Source organism: Seriola lalandi, unplaced genomic scaffold (genome assembly GCF_002814215.2).
Source record: "Seriola lalandi dorsalis isolate HSWRI2012SDOR001 ecotype SW California unplaced genomic scaffold, Sedor1 jcf7180002054866, whole genome shotgun sequence".
Classification (NCBI taxonomy): domain Eukaryota; kingdom Metazoa; phylum Chordata; class Actinopteri; order Carangiformes; family Carangidae; genus Seriola; species Seriola lalandi.
Window position 1 is genome coordinate 1,011,621 of NW_019525419.1, and position 17,338 is coordinate 1,028,958.

The following is a 17,338-nucleotide window of genomic DNA, read 5'->3' on the forward strand; positions in this document are numbered from 1 at the left end:
AGCAGCAGCAGCAGCAGCAGCAGCAGCAGCAGGAACAGCTCCGTAAGCTGCCTCGCCACCACCCTCTAATCAGAGAGGTGCACAGTGACGATGGTAAATACAAGATTGTTCCACTTTATTAGTTTATTTCTCATCTATAGGCAATTTGCTTAATGTAATAGTACTGTTTTGAGTGCCACTTAAATAAGCGCTATGAATTTCATGATGTCAGGTCCTGACCTCATTCTGTTGTTTCCAATGTGTTGATATCAATATTTTCCTGTCAACTTTGCCTCTAATCTCGTATGTAGATGTGTATGTAGACGTGGAGGTCGAACAAGAGGAGAAAGAGGACTGGGCAAAGCCGCTAACCCAGCTGTGGCAGTGTCGGCCATATAACCCTCAGGCAGAGAGAGAATACAACAAGATCATGGGCCAGCAGGCTCCCTACTGCTCCATCTGCCTGATCTTCCACACTTACCATCAAGTGAGAACTATAAGCATTTATGCTTTCATGAAGCTAGTTGTGTTGTTGAACTGTCTTATTACCACGCTTTCAGATCAATATTCAATGGTAATTTGTAGTTTATCAATACAGGCATTTATGGCAGTCAGCCTTTGACATGTGTCAGCAAGAGAAAACATTCATATAATAGATGGATGAAATGGTGTGTTAACAGGCCTGTGTACTTTTTCTTTCCCCCTCAAGTCTGAGTCCAGTATTGGCAGTTCCAATGTGAAGTTGGTGAACCGTCCAGGGGGCCGTCAGTGGTCCAAACCACTCATCCCAGAAATGTGTTTCAACACCCAAACCAGCAAGACGAGTGATAGCGGGGAGGGACAGCTGTCTAACCCTCATGTAGCAGATGACGGGACTAGCCGGCTAGTCAGCTGTGCGCAGTGCTGCGTCCGTGTACACACAAGTAAGCCCCTTTTTTATGTAACTGTCAGGTATCTAATAAAGTATGCAGGGGCTGGAGCACTTGAGGGATTGTAAAATGAAGTATATCTTACGTACAGTACATTCAGATCCTTTGTTATTCTTCAGAAACCACCACTCACAAAAAACAGCCATCACCAAAGGCCATAAATGCATTATGGATGAGTACACAAACACACCTGCGGAGCCTTAGATGATTCAGCCTGCTAAGATCTCTTGCACACACAGCCTATCTGAAATTAATTGTTTGACTGAATGAAGTGCTCATAGTTGAGTTTTATTTGCAATATTTTTTTATTTTAATTGTCTTCAATGTCCTTTCCAAAAACGTTTTATTTTCATGCAGTTTTTTCATGGCCTATTTGTTTTATAGTCCACTCAGTTGTTTTCCATTCTTTTGAATGTGAGACTTTTTCCAACAGGTTCACAAACACCCGTGGCCACTGCTCAACCCCAGCACACGTTGTCTCATTCCAAGTTCCCCTTTATTTTACATGGACATGACTCTCAATGTTTTGATCTCAGATTACTTATCTGTGATCGAAATGTTCGTAGATAAAAGTCCTGTTTTCATAAAATACTCATAAAAGTACTGGAAATAAAAACACAGGGTGCAAAATGTGTGACAACATCATAAATGTTTTTTCAAGGTTATTGCATAATTTTATATAATTTTTTCCATTTTCAATTTCACTTTAGTTTGAATCAGGTGCATGAATCCATTTCAATTTTACTACTATTTTAATTTTAATAGGTATTATAATAGATCACCTCCTTACTATGCCAGTGTGCGATTTTTATATGTTGGCAAAAAACAAAGGCAAAAACCACACGGCAAACCAGGCAAAAGTAAAAGGCAGACTAATGAGAAAAAAAAATCAATAAATACATTTCCAATCCCTAAAATGTTTACATGGGGTATTGGGGTGTAGGGTACCTAGTTAGTGTGATGTTTTTTGTGACTTGATAGTTGATATACACAGAGGCATTTTATCATTAACGAAACATGCTGTTACATTTAAGTATGTAACCTACTGATATATTTGTGAGTGACTGCATTTTCCTGGTAATGAAAATAAAAAGGACGTGACTAAGATCTTAGTCAAGAAATCAAGGAAACTGAATGTGTGACATGTTCTTTTCTGTTCCTATTCAGGTTGCTATGGCGTGTCTGGAGAGGGATCCGAACTCGACGACTGGCTTTGTGCCCGCTGTGAGGCTGATGCCATCACTGAGGTCAGTTATTTGGGCTAAGACACCTATAGCAGATAGTCAGTCATTATTTACAGTGCTCATCATATTGATAACGGAATAACCCACAAATACAGCAGCAGAGTTGTTGTATCGCAGTACTAGATCACCTAATATTTGGAGACTGAAGTCCAGTGTCACTGTCAGGAAGTTCAGCCTCACAGATTTTGATTAAGTGTAAGCATCAGAAATTGGTTGGAAAAGCCCAGAGAGATGTGATTTAATGAACCCCTGTTGTATTTATTCATTTACAGCAGGGGAAATAAAAGAACATTTTTCTCAGTAAATATATTTCTAATGGGGCTATTGACATGAAATTATCACCAGATGTCGGTAACAAGTAATCCACACATACAAAGAAATCTAAATATATATGTCCATAAATTAAGTTATGTGTAATAAAGTGGAGTGACACAGGGAAAGGTATTGAACATGCTTACTGAAATTTATTTAATACTTAGTAGAAAAGCCTTTGTTGGTAATGACAGCTTCAAGACGCCTCCTGTATGGAGAAACTAATCGCATGCATTGCTAGGTGTGATTTTGGCCCATTCTTCCAAACAAACTGTCTTCAAATCTTGAAGGTTCCCGGGGCCTCTTCTATGAACTCTGATCTTCAGTTCTTTCCATAGATTTTCAATTGGATTCAAGTCGGTTGATTGACTGGGCCAGTCTAGCAGCTTTATTTTCTTTCTCTGAAACCAATTGAGAGTTTCCTTGGCTGTGTGTTTGGGATCATTGTCTTGCTGAAATGTCCACCCTCGTTTCATCTTCAGCACCCTGGTAGATGGCAGCAGATTCTTTTCAAGAATGTCTCGGTACATTTCTCCATCCATCCATCCCTCAATTATATGAAGTCTGCCAGTACCATATGATGAATAACAGCCCCACACCATGATGTTCCCACCTCCAAACTCCACTGGTGTGTGCTTTGACATCCAAAGAGTTCAATTTTGGTCTCATCTGACCAGACTATATTCTCCCAGTATGTCATAGGCTTGTCCAAATGTTGTGCAGCAAACTTTAAATGAGCTTCAACATGCTTTTTCTTCTTGTGCGGTGAGCGTGCATAGAGGCCATGGCGGTTGGGTGCATTACTTACTGTTTTCTTTGAAACAACTGTACCTGCTAATTCCAGGTCTTTCTGAAGCTCTCTGCGAGTGCTCCTTGGCTCTTGGACAACTCTTCTGATTATTCTTTTGACTCCTCTGTCAGAAATCTTGTGAGGAGCACCTGGCCGTGGCCGGTTTATGGTGAAGATTATGTTCTTTCCACTTCCAGATTATGGCCCCAACGGTGCTTACTGGAACATTCAGAAGTTTAGAAATATGTCTGTAACCAATGCCATCAGTATGTTTTGCAACAATAAGGTTGCGAAGGTCTTGAGAAAGCTCTTTGCTTTTACCTTTTACTTTTAAACCAGCTGATATTAATTAGCACTGATAGGGGGCAGGATTGCTTTCTAAAAACTGACAGATTTCAGCTGGTTTCTTGGCTTTCCATGTCTTTTTGCACCTCCTTCATGTGTTCAATACTTATTCCCTGTGTCATTCCACTTTATTACACATAACTTAATTTATGGACATATATGTTTTGATTTCTTTGTATGTGTGGATTACTTGGGTTGTTACCGACATCTGGTGACAATTTCATGTCAATAGCCCCATTAGAAATATATTTACTGAGGAAAATGTTGACGCGTTCAATACTTATTTTTCCTGCTGTATTTATTTTCAGTTGATGTTGAAAGTGAATGCACTTGCCTTACATGCTTAATGTCTGCAGCTTTACATTTTTCTGAGTTAAACATAGTTTAACAGGAAACCACATGGTGGCACATGGTGTGACATTAAGATTTAAATATTGAAGCAACATCTGTGTTCACAGCTCACTTCCTCAGGCAACTAGCCGATGCCAATAGTTGACAGTCACTGTGACCAGTATAAGATAAACTTTAATGATCCCACACAGGGAACTTGATTTGACTTTGATTTTTAAGTGTCAAACAAAAATGGACTTTGATGTGCACACTATTATGAAGCTGATCCCCATTTTACTACTAGCACAATCTAAACTATCATGCACTTCACTGGCACCACAAAGTTGGCTTGTTGACAGCCACAGCAGCCCTTCTTTTATCACACTTAGATAAACATGGCTCTGTATGGCAACACTTCCTTTGTTATGAGGCAGTGAGAGTGTTCTCTTCCTTTGTGTGTTATTGTTTGGGGGAAATTTGTTTTTCCCAACTTTGTTTGTAAAATGTATCTTTATATTTCCTTTGCTTTCAGCATTCCTTTTCTGCTCAGAACAATAGATGAGACATTCTGGGAATGTGGCCTAATATTGACACAAACACCTGGCCACCAGTGGGCAATGCTCCGCTGTGTGGTTCATTGTGACACCTCAAGGACTTCATACTGTTCCTGTTTTCAGTTGTCTAGCTTTTCAACTTAAGAATTAGTTAAGAATATTTGTCATCTATTGTCATAGATTTATTAACATATTAACATGAATCTATTCTGTACATACAATAAATAATATATCTGTTTTATAGATTTATTTGAACATCTAATACCATAGATTTTGTCAAAGGAGCTCCAGCAATTTGTGTTATCAATGTAGCTACACTCATGCTCAGCATGTCTCAATATAGCAAAGTTACAAAGTGCTTTACAGAAAGAAAAAGGGGAACAAAAACTGAAATTGAAACTAACCAATCATTAAACAGAAGTAAGTTACGCAACAATATAAATTGTTAGTAAAAAATAAACAACATATCAAACATTCATAAAAGCATTGCGATAAAAGAATATTTTTAGATAAGTTTTAAAAGACAAAAATAATGTAGCCTGTCTGATCTTGATAAGTAGACTGTTTCAACAGCAAAGGCCCGGTCACCTTTAGTCACTAGCCGAGACAAAGGCAGAGCAGAGCTCTGGCTATACAGTATAAACAAGAGTCTATAGGCTGTGGCGACGCTTTATTATTAATTTTATCAGCTGCATCAGGTTCATTCAAACTGGCTCCCCCAGATTTCCTTTTATACATTTTAAAATACAAAATACTCTTTATACAGTGGTTTGGCTGAATACTTGGTAGTTAGTATTTACTGAGAGATGTGTATCCATATTGCCTAATATGCCCAGCAAGTCAACATTTAAAAGTCCATGGGGGTCACGCTATAAAAAACATGCCAGCATCGATAACAGGAATTGATAAGATTGGATGATTTGTTCAAATGTCGATCAATTCCCGTCACTCGATATACCGAGTCAATCGACTGTCTTTTAAGGGTTTCGTGTTATATTTTGTTTATTTTCCTCTAGTGTTTTGCGTAATGTCTGTGGAGAAAGTCATGTCAGACTGGAACTGTTGTGATGGTTTAAATGCTGTTGTCAGTCAACGACAAGTGAAGAAGTGAGGTGTACTGGAAAAATGTTATTGATAAAGAGGCAAAGTGGTAATTTAAAAAAAAAAAGAAATCAGACCTGTTCTGTTCATTTCACTGCCTGCCAGTGTTCCTCTTACTGAACCTGTTGGTAGCTGTGTCTTTACAAGTGTCACTCTGTGGTTCACTTACTCACCGTGTGGCATGTTAGAGGGTTTTAAGAAAATGCAGTGAGGCATTCATGGAAGCTGCCATACCAGTTGTATAGTCAGTTACAGAAAGCAAAGATTTACGTGGCTGATATCCATCCATGTGATCCGACAGAGGAGACTGAGTTGTCCTCAGTTTAAACTATAAATAATATACATCAGAGCATTGTAGAATCAGAAAACATCAGATTGAAATGTTGTAGGATAAAGACGTCAGCTGCCAGAGGGACTGTTTTACAACATAACAGACGTTGTGTATTTCTTCCTGTAGGACTGCTGTCTGTGTTCCCTGAGAGGTGGCGCTCTGCAGAGAGCCAACAATGACAAGTGAGTAATACAGCAGACAATAGTGCTGCCATCATAGCGGAGAAAAAAGTATGAGGAATTCTTTTCAGATGTTATCCGGTGCAACATTTGCGTTTTCTAAGAAGATATGATTCTGTTCCTTTTTAATTAGATCGTCTTCATGGTCACAGTCATAAACTTATGAAAGTAATGGCAAGAGAAAGAATTTGACATGGATTTATGATGTTTACAAAACAGCCTGTGCATAGTATCTGTCTGCTTGGTGCACAGCAGATTGCTACCCGTGGCTATCATTCACTCTCCTTTGACCGCATTAAGTCTGTCTGTTTCTTCAGTCTGTTACTGCTCACATCCATCTGGTGGATCCAGCCCCTCAAGCTAAATGCACTTTTCAAATGCAAACATGTACACACACACACACACACACACACACACGCAGCAGATGTATGTATGCAGTTCTTACACAACCTCAGCTTGTGGTTACACTCAAATCAGGTCCATAAATATTTGGACAGCAACAACATTGAAACAAGTCAGAGGCACAATTACAATAATTGTGTCCAAACACTTATGGACCCGACTGTATCTTTGAGTGGAGGATACAGTAAGTGAACTTCAGTTTAAATGGCAGGAAATACCTAAAGACGGACATAATGTTTTATTTTTGTCAGCCACACATCTTGAGTGGCCTAACAGTGGGGTTAGTACTTTGTTGTGACTTCCTATTATTGCTGAGAATAATACATTATAGCCTGAGATCCTCGGGCAGAGGTCTCGTATCTGTTCCTGAGGCATGGCTGAAAACTAGAGGTGACAGAGTCTCAGTCAGAGCCCTGAAGCTATGGAACAAGCTGCCTGAGGAAATCAGGTCAGCAGAACCAGTGTCCTCTTTTTTTCTTTGGTTTTCACTTAATTTTTATTGACTGTCCTTTTGCTAGTGACACTGCCATTTGTTTTATTTGCTTATTACTCTACCAGAATTATTTTTTTATTATTCATTTATTTATCATTATCATTATCGCAATCACATATTTATCTATATGTTAGTATCCTAATCTACAGTGATTATAATAAACTATATAGCAGCATTTACCTTTTTCCTCTTGGGGTTTATTTTAATATTGTTTATGTAATTGTACTAGGGATGGGACCAATTATCAAAGTTGTGGATCAGTTACAACATGAAATGTATTGAAAAAATACATTTTTAAGTTTTGTTTTTTTCCCCCCCATCACATGACTTAAAATGACGACTTACTCGCCTTTTCTGGAGCTTTCAACCACACCTCAGTCTGGATGGAGTTTGCTCAGATATCCGAGATACAGTATGATCTCTCACACTCCAGTTATCACTGTCTTGATTTAAGGGGCTCTTTATTGTGTCTGGGAAAGCTTGAGAAATTTTGTCACTTCACTGATTATATTAAAACTAAAATAAATATATATTGATATTTTTTTATCTGTAATTATTAGTCAGTTTGTAATTGTTCCAGCCTTAATAAAATTCAGTCGTGGTCGTTGAAGTAATGGATTCTTATGCTTTATATGCACGCAGTGACGAGTTGTCCCAACATTAGAAGGGGCTGCACATAATGTTGTTTTAACACTGTAAACATGTTGCTGAATACGTGCTCCAACACTTGTAAAAAACATTGCTCTCTGGACATTGAACAGTTTGCCCTGAATCTGCTTCATGTTTGCCATTCACACAGATGGGTTCATGTACTCTGTGCCATCACCGTGCTGGAAGCCCGCTTTGTCAACATCACTGAGCGAAGCCCCATCGACCTCTCTGCCATTCCACTGCCACGGTTCAGACTGGTAAGAGTTGTCACAGCTACAGTTAGTGGACGTCTGAAATGACTGCAGAAATTTAAACACCTGTTTTTCAGCCTTAAGTATGAATGTAATTCCTGTTGATTATGAGCCAAACTATAGTTGCCCCACTCTGTTTCTCTTATTAAAAGAATATTTATTATGTAAATATGGCATTGCTGGTATGTGGTTACAAGCAGTCTTTTCTAATCGTTGTTGGTTTGTATACCTCACTTTTATCTTTGTGGTTTTTCTCATGGCATTTTGAAACGGTTCTGTTTCCCTGAGCATCTGCCAAACACTTGTGACTCATGAACAGACTCACTCAGGATACACATTTCTCCATAGTGACACTGGTTTGGCGCCTATTGGCAATAAACAGTGTGAAGGGCTGACAGTATATGTACATGTTCTCTTGTGTAATGACTCACATACAAATAGTCAACTGGAAATAATTCGGTACTTGGATCACAATAGGTGGCCTTGTTTCCATTGTTACACTCTCGATCTCAGAGGATCCTTTCTCAGTGTGTCTACTTTTAAACAAGTACGTATAACAGAACCCAGTTAAAAGGAAGTTGGGTAATTTCCCTCTAACATGTCTGTGTTCCAGTTCATGTCTAGGTCTTTTACTGCCTTTGATAACTTTATTTTCATTCTCATTCTCTTTGCATGTTTCCTTTCTCCTCCTTTCCTTCCTCTGTGCTTCCTTTACTTCAACCTGCTAACTTTATCTCTTGACCCCCATTCCCCTGCCACGCCTGTGTCTTTGTCACTCTGGTAGAAGTGTGTGTACTGCAGGAAGCGAATGAAGAGGGAAGTGACGGGCTGTTGTGTCCAGTGCTCCCACGGACGCTGCTCCACGGCGTTTCACCCCACCTGCGCTCAGGCAGCTGGTATCCTCATGCATCCAGACGACTGGCCGTTCGTAGTCTTCGTCACCTGCCACAGACACAGAACGCCTGTCATACCCGAGGTAACATAAGGGAAGCACAGTTAGGCCAGTAATAATAAATTAAGTGCAATGAACAATTTTTATAAAGAATTATTTTGTGAAGATTTGTTTAAAATTTGGTTTGTTTACATTTTAAGTACAGACTCCATTGTTGCTCTGTGTCTGATCTCACTGCTTAGCTCAGATTAGGTTGTTTAGCTGAAAATCCAGCACTGTAATGACTTATTTTCCCACAAGCACTTTCTGTTTTGAGAACTGAAATGCATGTTGTGGGAAACAGCCACTGCACATTTTTGGGAGTGTTTTTGTCTGCCAAAAAACCCTTTCTTTTGAGAGCACCTCCCTTTTGATTGCCATTGGATGCTTTTTTGTTTTTGTTTCAGACATTAGAATAATTTTAAATTAAATATGAATCTCTTTTTCCAGTTCATAAGATGGATATATGTACTTACCTCAGTGCCAAGATCTCTTTGTATTATTTTAGACTCTTAGCACAGTAGTAGCTCTCAAACTGCTGCAGGGAGTCTTCCTTTAGTGCATGTTCATGCTGTTGTGATACACTAATTGGGGGAGACAGACATCTGTTTACTCCTGTCAAGAGACATGCAGCAACAAAATTCATGTTCACTGAATGCAGATAAGCGTCCTGCTGGTTTGGTTTTGAGCTTTGTGTCGACAAGTCTGAACCTGTCTCTGCAGCTCCTCAGCTGTAACACTCGAGTGTATTTTATTCCACCAAGGAGAGAGATTATTTCTTGGGTACATGTTACTGAATGAACATTGTTTTAGCTGTTACAGTAGACCAAGTAGCCTTATCTTCACTGTTGTAAAGCAATGTGGAGTGATAAGCATTCAGTAGTAACACTCAGTTTCTGTTCCTCAGCGCAACAAGGCGTCCATGCGGGAGTTGGCAGTGGGGCAGAAGGTGATCTGTAAATACAAAAACGGCCGCTACTACCAAAGTGAGGTGGTGGAACTGACCACAGCCACCTTCTATGAGGTGGTGTTCGATGACGGGTCCTACAGCGACAACCTCTTCCCCGAGGACATCGAGGTTAATAAAGTTGCTTCCAAACGTCATTAAAATTTTCAATTGTCCACTGTTGCAGTGTGCCGTGACGCACGGATAAACTAAAGTGATGGATGTAAAACAAAAGCTAAAGATTCCTGTTCAGTTTCCTAATCTAATACACAGCCTGAGCTCACCACTCGCTTTCTGTTTGCAGAACCGTGACTGCGTCCGTCTCGGTCCACCCACCGAAGGTGATGCTGTTCAAGTGCGGTGGACAGATGGGTTGATATATGGAGCCAAATTTGTAGCATCACACTCCATCCCCATGTACCTGGTAAACCATCCCTTTTATCTGTCTCTCTTTTATGTCTCACTTGCCCTGACATGCACACACTGTATCTAGTCCAGCCACATCAGAAGATGTTGGGTTATTTTCCTCAACCTCAAACTGTGGGTGGCCCGTGTGGTTAAATGTAAATATGTTGGGAAACATTTAAAAATAAGTGTTGGCTCATAAATATTTGATATCTTTTTATTTATTTAATTGCAGCAAGTGAATAAAGTTTTTAAATTGCTCTGTAATAAAATAACAATTTAAAGCAATGTAATTTTCATGCACATTATTTGTATATTAATGGTTTAACTCAGATGTATGTGTGTCTGCACATTCAGGTGGAGTTTGAGGATGGATCACAAATCACTGTCAAGCGAGAAGACATCTACGCTCTAGATGAGGATCTGCCCAAACGAGTCAAGTCACGAATGGTAACTTAAAATCCCCATTTTCTGCTAAGAAAGTGTTTATGAGGTGTGACGTCAGATCTGTTGCACCAGCAAGCACTAATTCCTAAACCTGATGCTGTTTGGTTTTCAGTCGGTGGCATCAGACATGCGTTTTGAGCTGTTCTCACAGAACGACGTCAAACAGAACTCCAAAAGGCAACGGGTCATCAACTCTCGATACAGAGAGGACTACATCGAGCCCGTCATTTACCGTGCCATCATGGAGTAATGTCCATTTCTTTCGCCTTCTGCTTTCCAACACTCCTTCTCCACTTCATCAACTCACCAGAGAGAGCTCCAGGTCTTCTCTGTTTCTGGCTACTGCTGATAGGAACGACCCCATCTTCCTCCTCCTCTTCTTCCACAGCCTGTTGGGCTACATATTTATAAACTACGGCTGGGACTTTAAATGACTTGTGTGCATTGAATAAATATTCTTAGATCTCTGTTTGCCATCACACTCTGTAGACTGTTTTCTTCTTCCATTTTGTTTTTGTTTTTTTCTTTTGCTCAGGAAGAAGCCATCGATGAATTATTAAATATGGAAAAGGTTGGACTATCTAACTGGGGCAAGATGTTTTCTTTTTCTTTACCACCACATTTAGCAGTAAACACAACTTGCTACGATACAATGGACAGCTTTTCTGGTAGTGATTTTTCTTCAACCTTTTTCTCTTGACTTGCTGACACGTTATTTTCACTATAATTTATCATAATATTTTACAGTGCTTAACCTTCAGAAAGGAAGTTTAAGAGGAAGTGTGATTTTGAGTCACTGTTTTCCCAATGAAGTCAAACAAAGGCAAAACTGTACACTCTGAGCCAATCAGCTGTTGATTACAATAAAAATTGACTAATCAATGTGATTAAGCAAAAACTGTTAGGTTATAACCCCAAAGAAAGGAAATGATGTGTCGTGGTCACCTTTGACACGTTAAAATTACACTGGTCACTTAATGCATAGCATTACATGGTTCACAAGCATTTCTTCCCATAGGAGTGACGATGTGCGTCTACTGTGAAAATAGAAGAAAGCGAGATGTTTTTTAGTGGCCCGAGCCTTACATTTGAAAGGGCCAAGTGTACTTTGGTTTTTCTAAAGCTCAAGGTTTACTATAACTATTGTAATTAATGTTATTACACTTTATTTATGCGAGTGCATTACATTTGAGAACAAAGCTATTTTTGTCATGTCCTTTTCACAATCTGTAGAAAAGCTCAGATGTATTTATATTTATTATATTGATAGGTTTGCAGGCATCCTGTTTTTAGGCTTGCTTTTCATTTATTGGAGTTTAAGGTGTGAATGATCTGGTTCAAGTCCCTCTTTAAGCAAAAGCACTTGTTGTAGCCTCCTGCCACAGGACATTTATTTTTTTTAGCATTTTCTAGACACATGGTCTCTGCAGAGTTTAGATTTTTGTGTGTGTGTTTCTGATAAAAAGCTAGTTCTAGTGATGAATGTTGTAAGCAGGTTATAGTTTGATCCCAAATAAACGAAAGCCGTTGTAATAGGATCATTTCAGACTTGAGCAAGTTTTCTTTCATGATCAGTCCCCTGTACCTGCTTTGAAATAGTCTTTTGTGTAGAGAGGGCCTCTGTCCATGGCAGCATTAAATCTGTATACTCTTTGTAAACATCAACTGTTTGAGTAAAGTTTGAGATAAGAAAAGAACCTTGTACAATTCGCTTTATCTACAACTACCTATGTTTAAAAATTAGCAGATTAAAGCACTGAGATTCAGGCAGCATTTATACTGGAGTTATCTCATCTGCATTTTTGTTATAACCTTTCTCATGTTTTTGAACTGCTGATGCTGGATGTCTCAGCCAGAGGGCCTGCAGCTGTGCCAAAGCAGGACGAGTCTTGTGGAGACCACTGCTGGAATTTGATAAGACAGATTTCTCCTGGTTCTCTGCATCACTGCACTCTTTTAAACCTCTGACAAGTCCAGGATGTTAGACTGTGGTAGATTTATTACTTATGATTTATTATAACGATCATACAAAATATTTAAGCTTATTTGAGACAGTTTCTTGATGGTTTTCTGGCCTGTGGCCACTAACTTTCTGCACCCCAGTACTTAAATGGACGTGATCTTGTAAAAACAGGTTAACAGCTGCAGCGTTGGAGGTCATTCATCCAAACCAGTTTAAAAACCACATTCCACAAAAGCCAAGCATTGCACTTGTGAAAAGTCAACAAGAATAATCATTCACTTTATGAAGCTTCGTTTTAAGAAATAAAACATGCAAATTTGCAAACATTGTCATGTTTGCATTGCAAATTTCACAGACAGACGATGTTTGCAATGTAAGCATTTAATAAAATATCTGAACATGTCTGTGTTGCACAAACGTCACAGCCAACTTAACTGTTATTGACAAGAAAGTTCCAAGAATTTTTTTTTTTTTTTTACTAAATCTCAACCTTCTGCCTCCAATAAGGGTCCGCCCAGTGAATCCTGTACAGGAAGACTCTATACCAGAGGTGGGAGTAAGTCACAAGCAAGTCTCAAGTCTTAACCCTCAAGTTTCAAGTAAGTCCTAATTTAATCAAGCAAGTCATCGAGTCCAGTTAATACAAAATCAGATGATCATCCCCAGTTTCCACTCATATCAGTTAAAAGACAGGGGTCACTAAAAGTTTAATTTGTTAATTTCAACATTAACGAAAACTGTTGCAGCTGCTTACACCTTAGTGATATTTGACATTTTGTGGCAAACCTCCATCTCGCCCAACACAGAACATGGCTAATGAAATCAATAACTACTTTGCAGGGTAGTTTGCAAAAACAGCCGACTGAGCTGAAGATGAGTTCTGAAAAGTTTCACACTCAAGCTGTTGTCTTCTCAAAATCCACAGGGCTGAATTAAATCAATAACCTTTAATGGACTTTTAATTGAACCAGATGCACAGTACGTAGTTTATTACTTCTACTGCCGGTATGCAATCTGCAGTATCTCCCTACGTGACCAACAAACTGAACTGCCTGAAGAAATGTGACATAATTGACTAGCAGAGCATGGACTGTAATGGAGCATTTAACACACTATAATGCAGCTGTAAGCACATAAATCCATAACTGGTGTATGAAGACATGCTGAGCTTGTTAGTCTATTCTTTTAGCTTAGAATCAGTAGATGTATTTATGAATATTTAAACTGAATTATTAAATAGAATGACAATGTTTAAATGTAATACTTGTATAAAATATGAATACATATATATTATAAATGTTATATAGTCAATGATTCATTTTTATGTTATAGATGTTTCACAGGAGAATTTAGTAGGAGTCAACACACAGAAATGTCCCAGTATGTGCTTCCAACTAAAGCATAGTGTTACAAACTGTTATTATGTTTCTATATACTGCTTATTAATTCTAAATTAGAGAATTAAAATAAAGCATTTTCATAATTTCCCGTGGAAAATGTTTTTTTTTTTTTACAATGAAGGTTTATGTGCATATTTCTGGGGCTACTTCTGTACATTTTTTAATGTTTTTTTTTTTTTTTTTATAAACGTGTGTACATTTGTTTTTCAGATTTGATCACAAATTTAAAGGTTGAAGATTTTCTCTAATCCCCTATAATTCTTGGCATATATCTGGCATATGCTGATGCTTACATGTTTGCATATCTATCTCTGTTCACTGCCTAAAAGACACACACACACACGCACACACACACACACACACACAAACATGCACACAGGTAAAACCGATTAAAGTTACCCGTGTGCACAGCGTATGCTTTGTGTGCCCTGAGGAAGTCGACGTTTCTCTGAAAATTTATTGAAAAGAATCATGTTGTCTGGTTCAATGTAAGACCTCTGGGGAGTTTTTGGATTGAGTCATTTTAAATGAAAAGAAATGCCCTAGAAGAGGAATTCCAGTTTTGTCGTGGTAAACTCCCCTTCAGGTCAACGTAACCATAGCATTCTCCTTAAATTTCATAAAATTTTTTTGAACTGGCAGAATGTGGTCATTCACTTGCAGGCTGGTAGTAAGAATTGGTTACAAACATCCTACCACCTACAGTTTCGCCTTCACTTTTACTTCCTCTAAAAACCTCAGTGATGTTTCAGAGTAGGCATTCCCCTTCTGTTTTTAACCTGTTGTCTTTTATGACGTCATTGGTGTGTGTCTCGGTCTTTGGTTCGGTCATGGCTGTTGTGATGTCATACTTCTTAGTTAAGAGCTTCATTACATCCATGGTATTTTCCCAGTAGCACTCTTTTCTGCTTTTTTATACCAGCTAAACATCAACAAGTTTCAACTTAGCATTTAGCTAACTGTCCCGCTGTCCATAACAGACTCACAGAGCTGTTAGCATGGTTGTAGACTCATGAGCTGTGTCTGAAATTACCCCCCTGTCCACTGATTCCTTACTTCCTGTATAGTGGACACTCAGTAGTTTACTTAATAGTGAGCTGTACATTGATACTTATGAATCATTGTCGTTTTGCATCATCACTGAAATCTCATCTAAAATGCGGTGCTTAGCATTTTGGAGTAGTTAGCATTAAGTGCTTTTTTCGTACCATTGTGGAATTTTTTAGGGCACTATATAGTGGGTATTTTTGATTTAATTTAGACTTGGTCGAAAGTCAAAACTGGACTGGCCTTTTTAGCTCATAATTTTCTATCTAACTTTTCACCATTTTAAGAAATCTTAAACCATCTGTGGTTTACTTTCTAACTGGATTCAAGTACTGTATCTCTATTGTATGTCATGAAATGAACCTGAGTCAGGCCCTGAGGAACAGGTCAGAGACAATGCCCTTTACGACACAGACAGATGGTGGGTAGATAGCTACCACCTGCAGATGCCTTTTCTAAGCACCACTGCTGGCTCTGCGCCCTTTTCCTCTCAGGCTCCACGTCCACACAGGATCATAACATCTGCCAAGCCAACCCTGTCTCCGGTTGCATCTGCTGACAGACGGTGCCAGCTCGAGCTGCTTTGCTTTGCATTCAACCCTTAAGCCTCTGCCACGTGTGAGGAATTAAGTGGTGACATGTACAAAGTTGTAAATGCTATAAAAAGTAACGTGAAGGATATAAAGACGAAAATACAGTCCCTCTATTTTCTCACATTTGGGGTTTTTTATCACAGTCGGAAGTTTACATCATAAATGAGGATTTACTTAGTGAAGTGAAAAGTGATGTTCAACACTGTTTTCCAGTAGGATACTGTTTTCATGCTTTTTTTAACAGGCATCTTTTTAGTTGAGAAGTATTTCACTGTGAGAGAAATTGGTTTCTTATTTGGGATACAAAACTCCATGACTCATTGCTGCATGCTTAAATATTTAATTAGCTGCTCTGTCTTGGTTTGCTGTGCTATTATTTTCTGTCACCGGCGGGGGTTTTCATTGAGTCTGTGGGGGCTAAAATGAAATGAAAAGAGCTACTGTGTGGTTAAGTACTACTCAAATCTGACGCAGTGAAGTGGATCATCGCAAAGAACAAAGTGATTTTTATGTGGGGTAATAGCGGAGGGCGTATCATGACTGAACACACCAGGGTCATGTGAATTCATGAGAGAATTGTGCCAGTTTCCTCATTATAGTCTTTTCAGTTTGGCTTGTGCAGAAGCTCAGATCATATGACAATGTGCTCATTTATTATTATAATACAAACTGCACTCCCTTCAAAAGAAAACAAGAGGAGGAGATATGTAAGTATTCAGAAAGAGTAGTTTTAGACTTTCTTTACTACATTTGAGGCTGGGAGATGCAAGTTTCTTTAATTACTAATCTATGAAATGCTTCGTCTTTGATTCTTTGCTACAAGAATAGACACGAAATAACTACATGTAACGGAAGTAACAGTTTGTCATGGTGATGAACCCACAGGGGACTCACATCCGTCGTCTCATCCCTCCTCTCATCCCTCAGAGGTTGGGTGTCTTTTATTTGATGTTTTTGATTTGATGGCCCACAACATTTCTGTTTTGATTCATTCTCGCTGCTATCATGAGGCAGCATGTAGCTCTTTTCACTAAAGTTAGCAACTAGATCATGAACAGAGTGGAGCATTTGGATAAGCCAGTGCCAGATATTTGCCTCAGGAGTTGGTGAGAAGACACTGACAGAGATAAAAGTAGAGTTACTATTGACGCAGACATGGAAACAGAAACAGAAAGAGAGTGGGAACATGCAAGCGAATGGCTCAATTATTGTTTTCACATCCACTCTCTATCTCTCAGCATGCCTCCATAACTAAACTCTCACACCATCCCTCATCCCTCGTCTGTGACCCGGCAGCTGTGGCTCCCTCAGGCCCCTCTGTTAGTAGGGTATTATTGTCTGACCACTCACATGATAGTCAGGTGACACAGCTCAGGTTACTTTGTGCCATTGATGTTTGATTTTCAGACATCGTTGTTAACCAGTCGTTTACTGTTCTTGTCACCCAAATGTAGTCACAGCTTATGGAGTCACCAACATCGTCTCTTTGATGTGGAAATTTAACAACCTTTAACAAGATTACAGTATTCAAATTGTTTATGATAATCCTGCTTTACTGAGCAGCAGCTTCGATCATATTACTCAACAAACAGAAAGCTATGAGCTGGAGAGACATGTGCTTGTAAGGTGAACAGTAAATAAAAAGCTGACCATTATGCATTATATAGTGCAGCATATTAGTGTATTGCTAAAAGCTGGAGTGTTGAACTGATGGA

General features: G+C 39.0%; 1 protein-coding gene across 1 annotated transcript in view; it reads left to right on the forward strand.

The window, feature by feature from the left end:
* kdm4ab (lysine (K)-specific demethylase 4A, genome duplicate b) overlaps nucleotides 1-12,317 on the forward strand; it is a 20,659-nt gene extending 8,342 nt beyond the window's left edge. Inside the window, exons 11-21 of the mRNA XM_087179804.1 lie at nucleotides 3-93; nucleotides 291-466; nucleotides 689-902; nucleotides 2,076-2,155; nucleotides 6,042-6,097; nucleotides 7,789-7,897; nucleotides 8,676-8,867; nucleotides 9,730-9,900; nucleotides 10,073-10,192; nucleotides 10,531-10,623; nucleotides 10,733-12,317. Of these exons, the coding sequence (XP_087035930.1) occupies nucleotides 3-93; nucleotides 291-466; nucleotides 689-902; nucleotides 2,076-2,155; nucleotides 6,042-6,097; nucleotides 7,789-7,897; nucleotides 8,676-8,867; nucleotides 9,730-9,900; nucleotides 10,073-10,192; nucleotides 10,531-10,623; nucleotides 10,733-10,870 (1,440 nt within the window). The 3' untranslated portion in view covers nucleotides 10,871-12,317. The remainder of the gene's footprint in view (nucleotides 1-2; nucleotides 94-290; nucleotides 467-688; nucleotides 903-2,075; nucleotides 2,156-6,041; nucleotides 6,098-7,788; nucleotides 7,898-8,675; nucleotides 8,868-9,729; nucleotides 9,901-10,072; nucleotides 10,193-10,530; nucleotides 10,624-10,732) is intronic.
* Nucleotides 12,318-17,338: the final 5,021 nt, after the last annotated feature.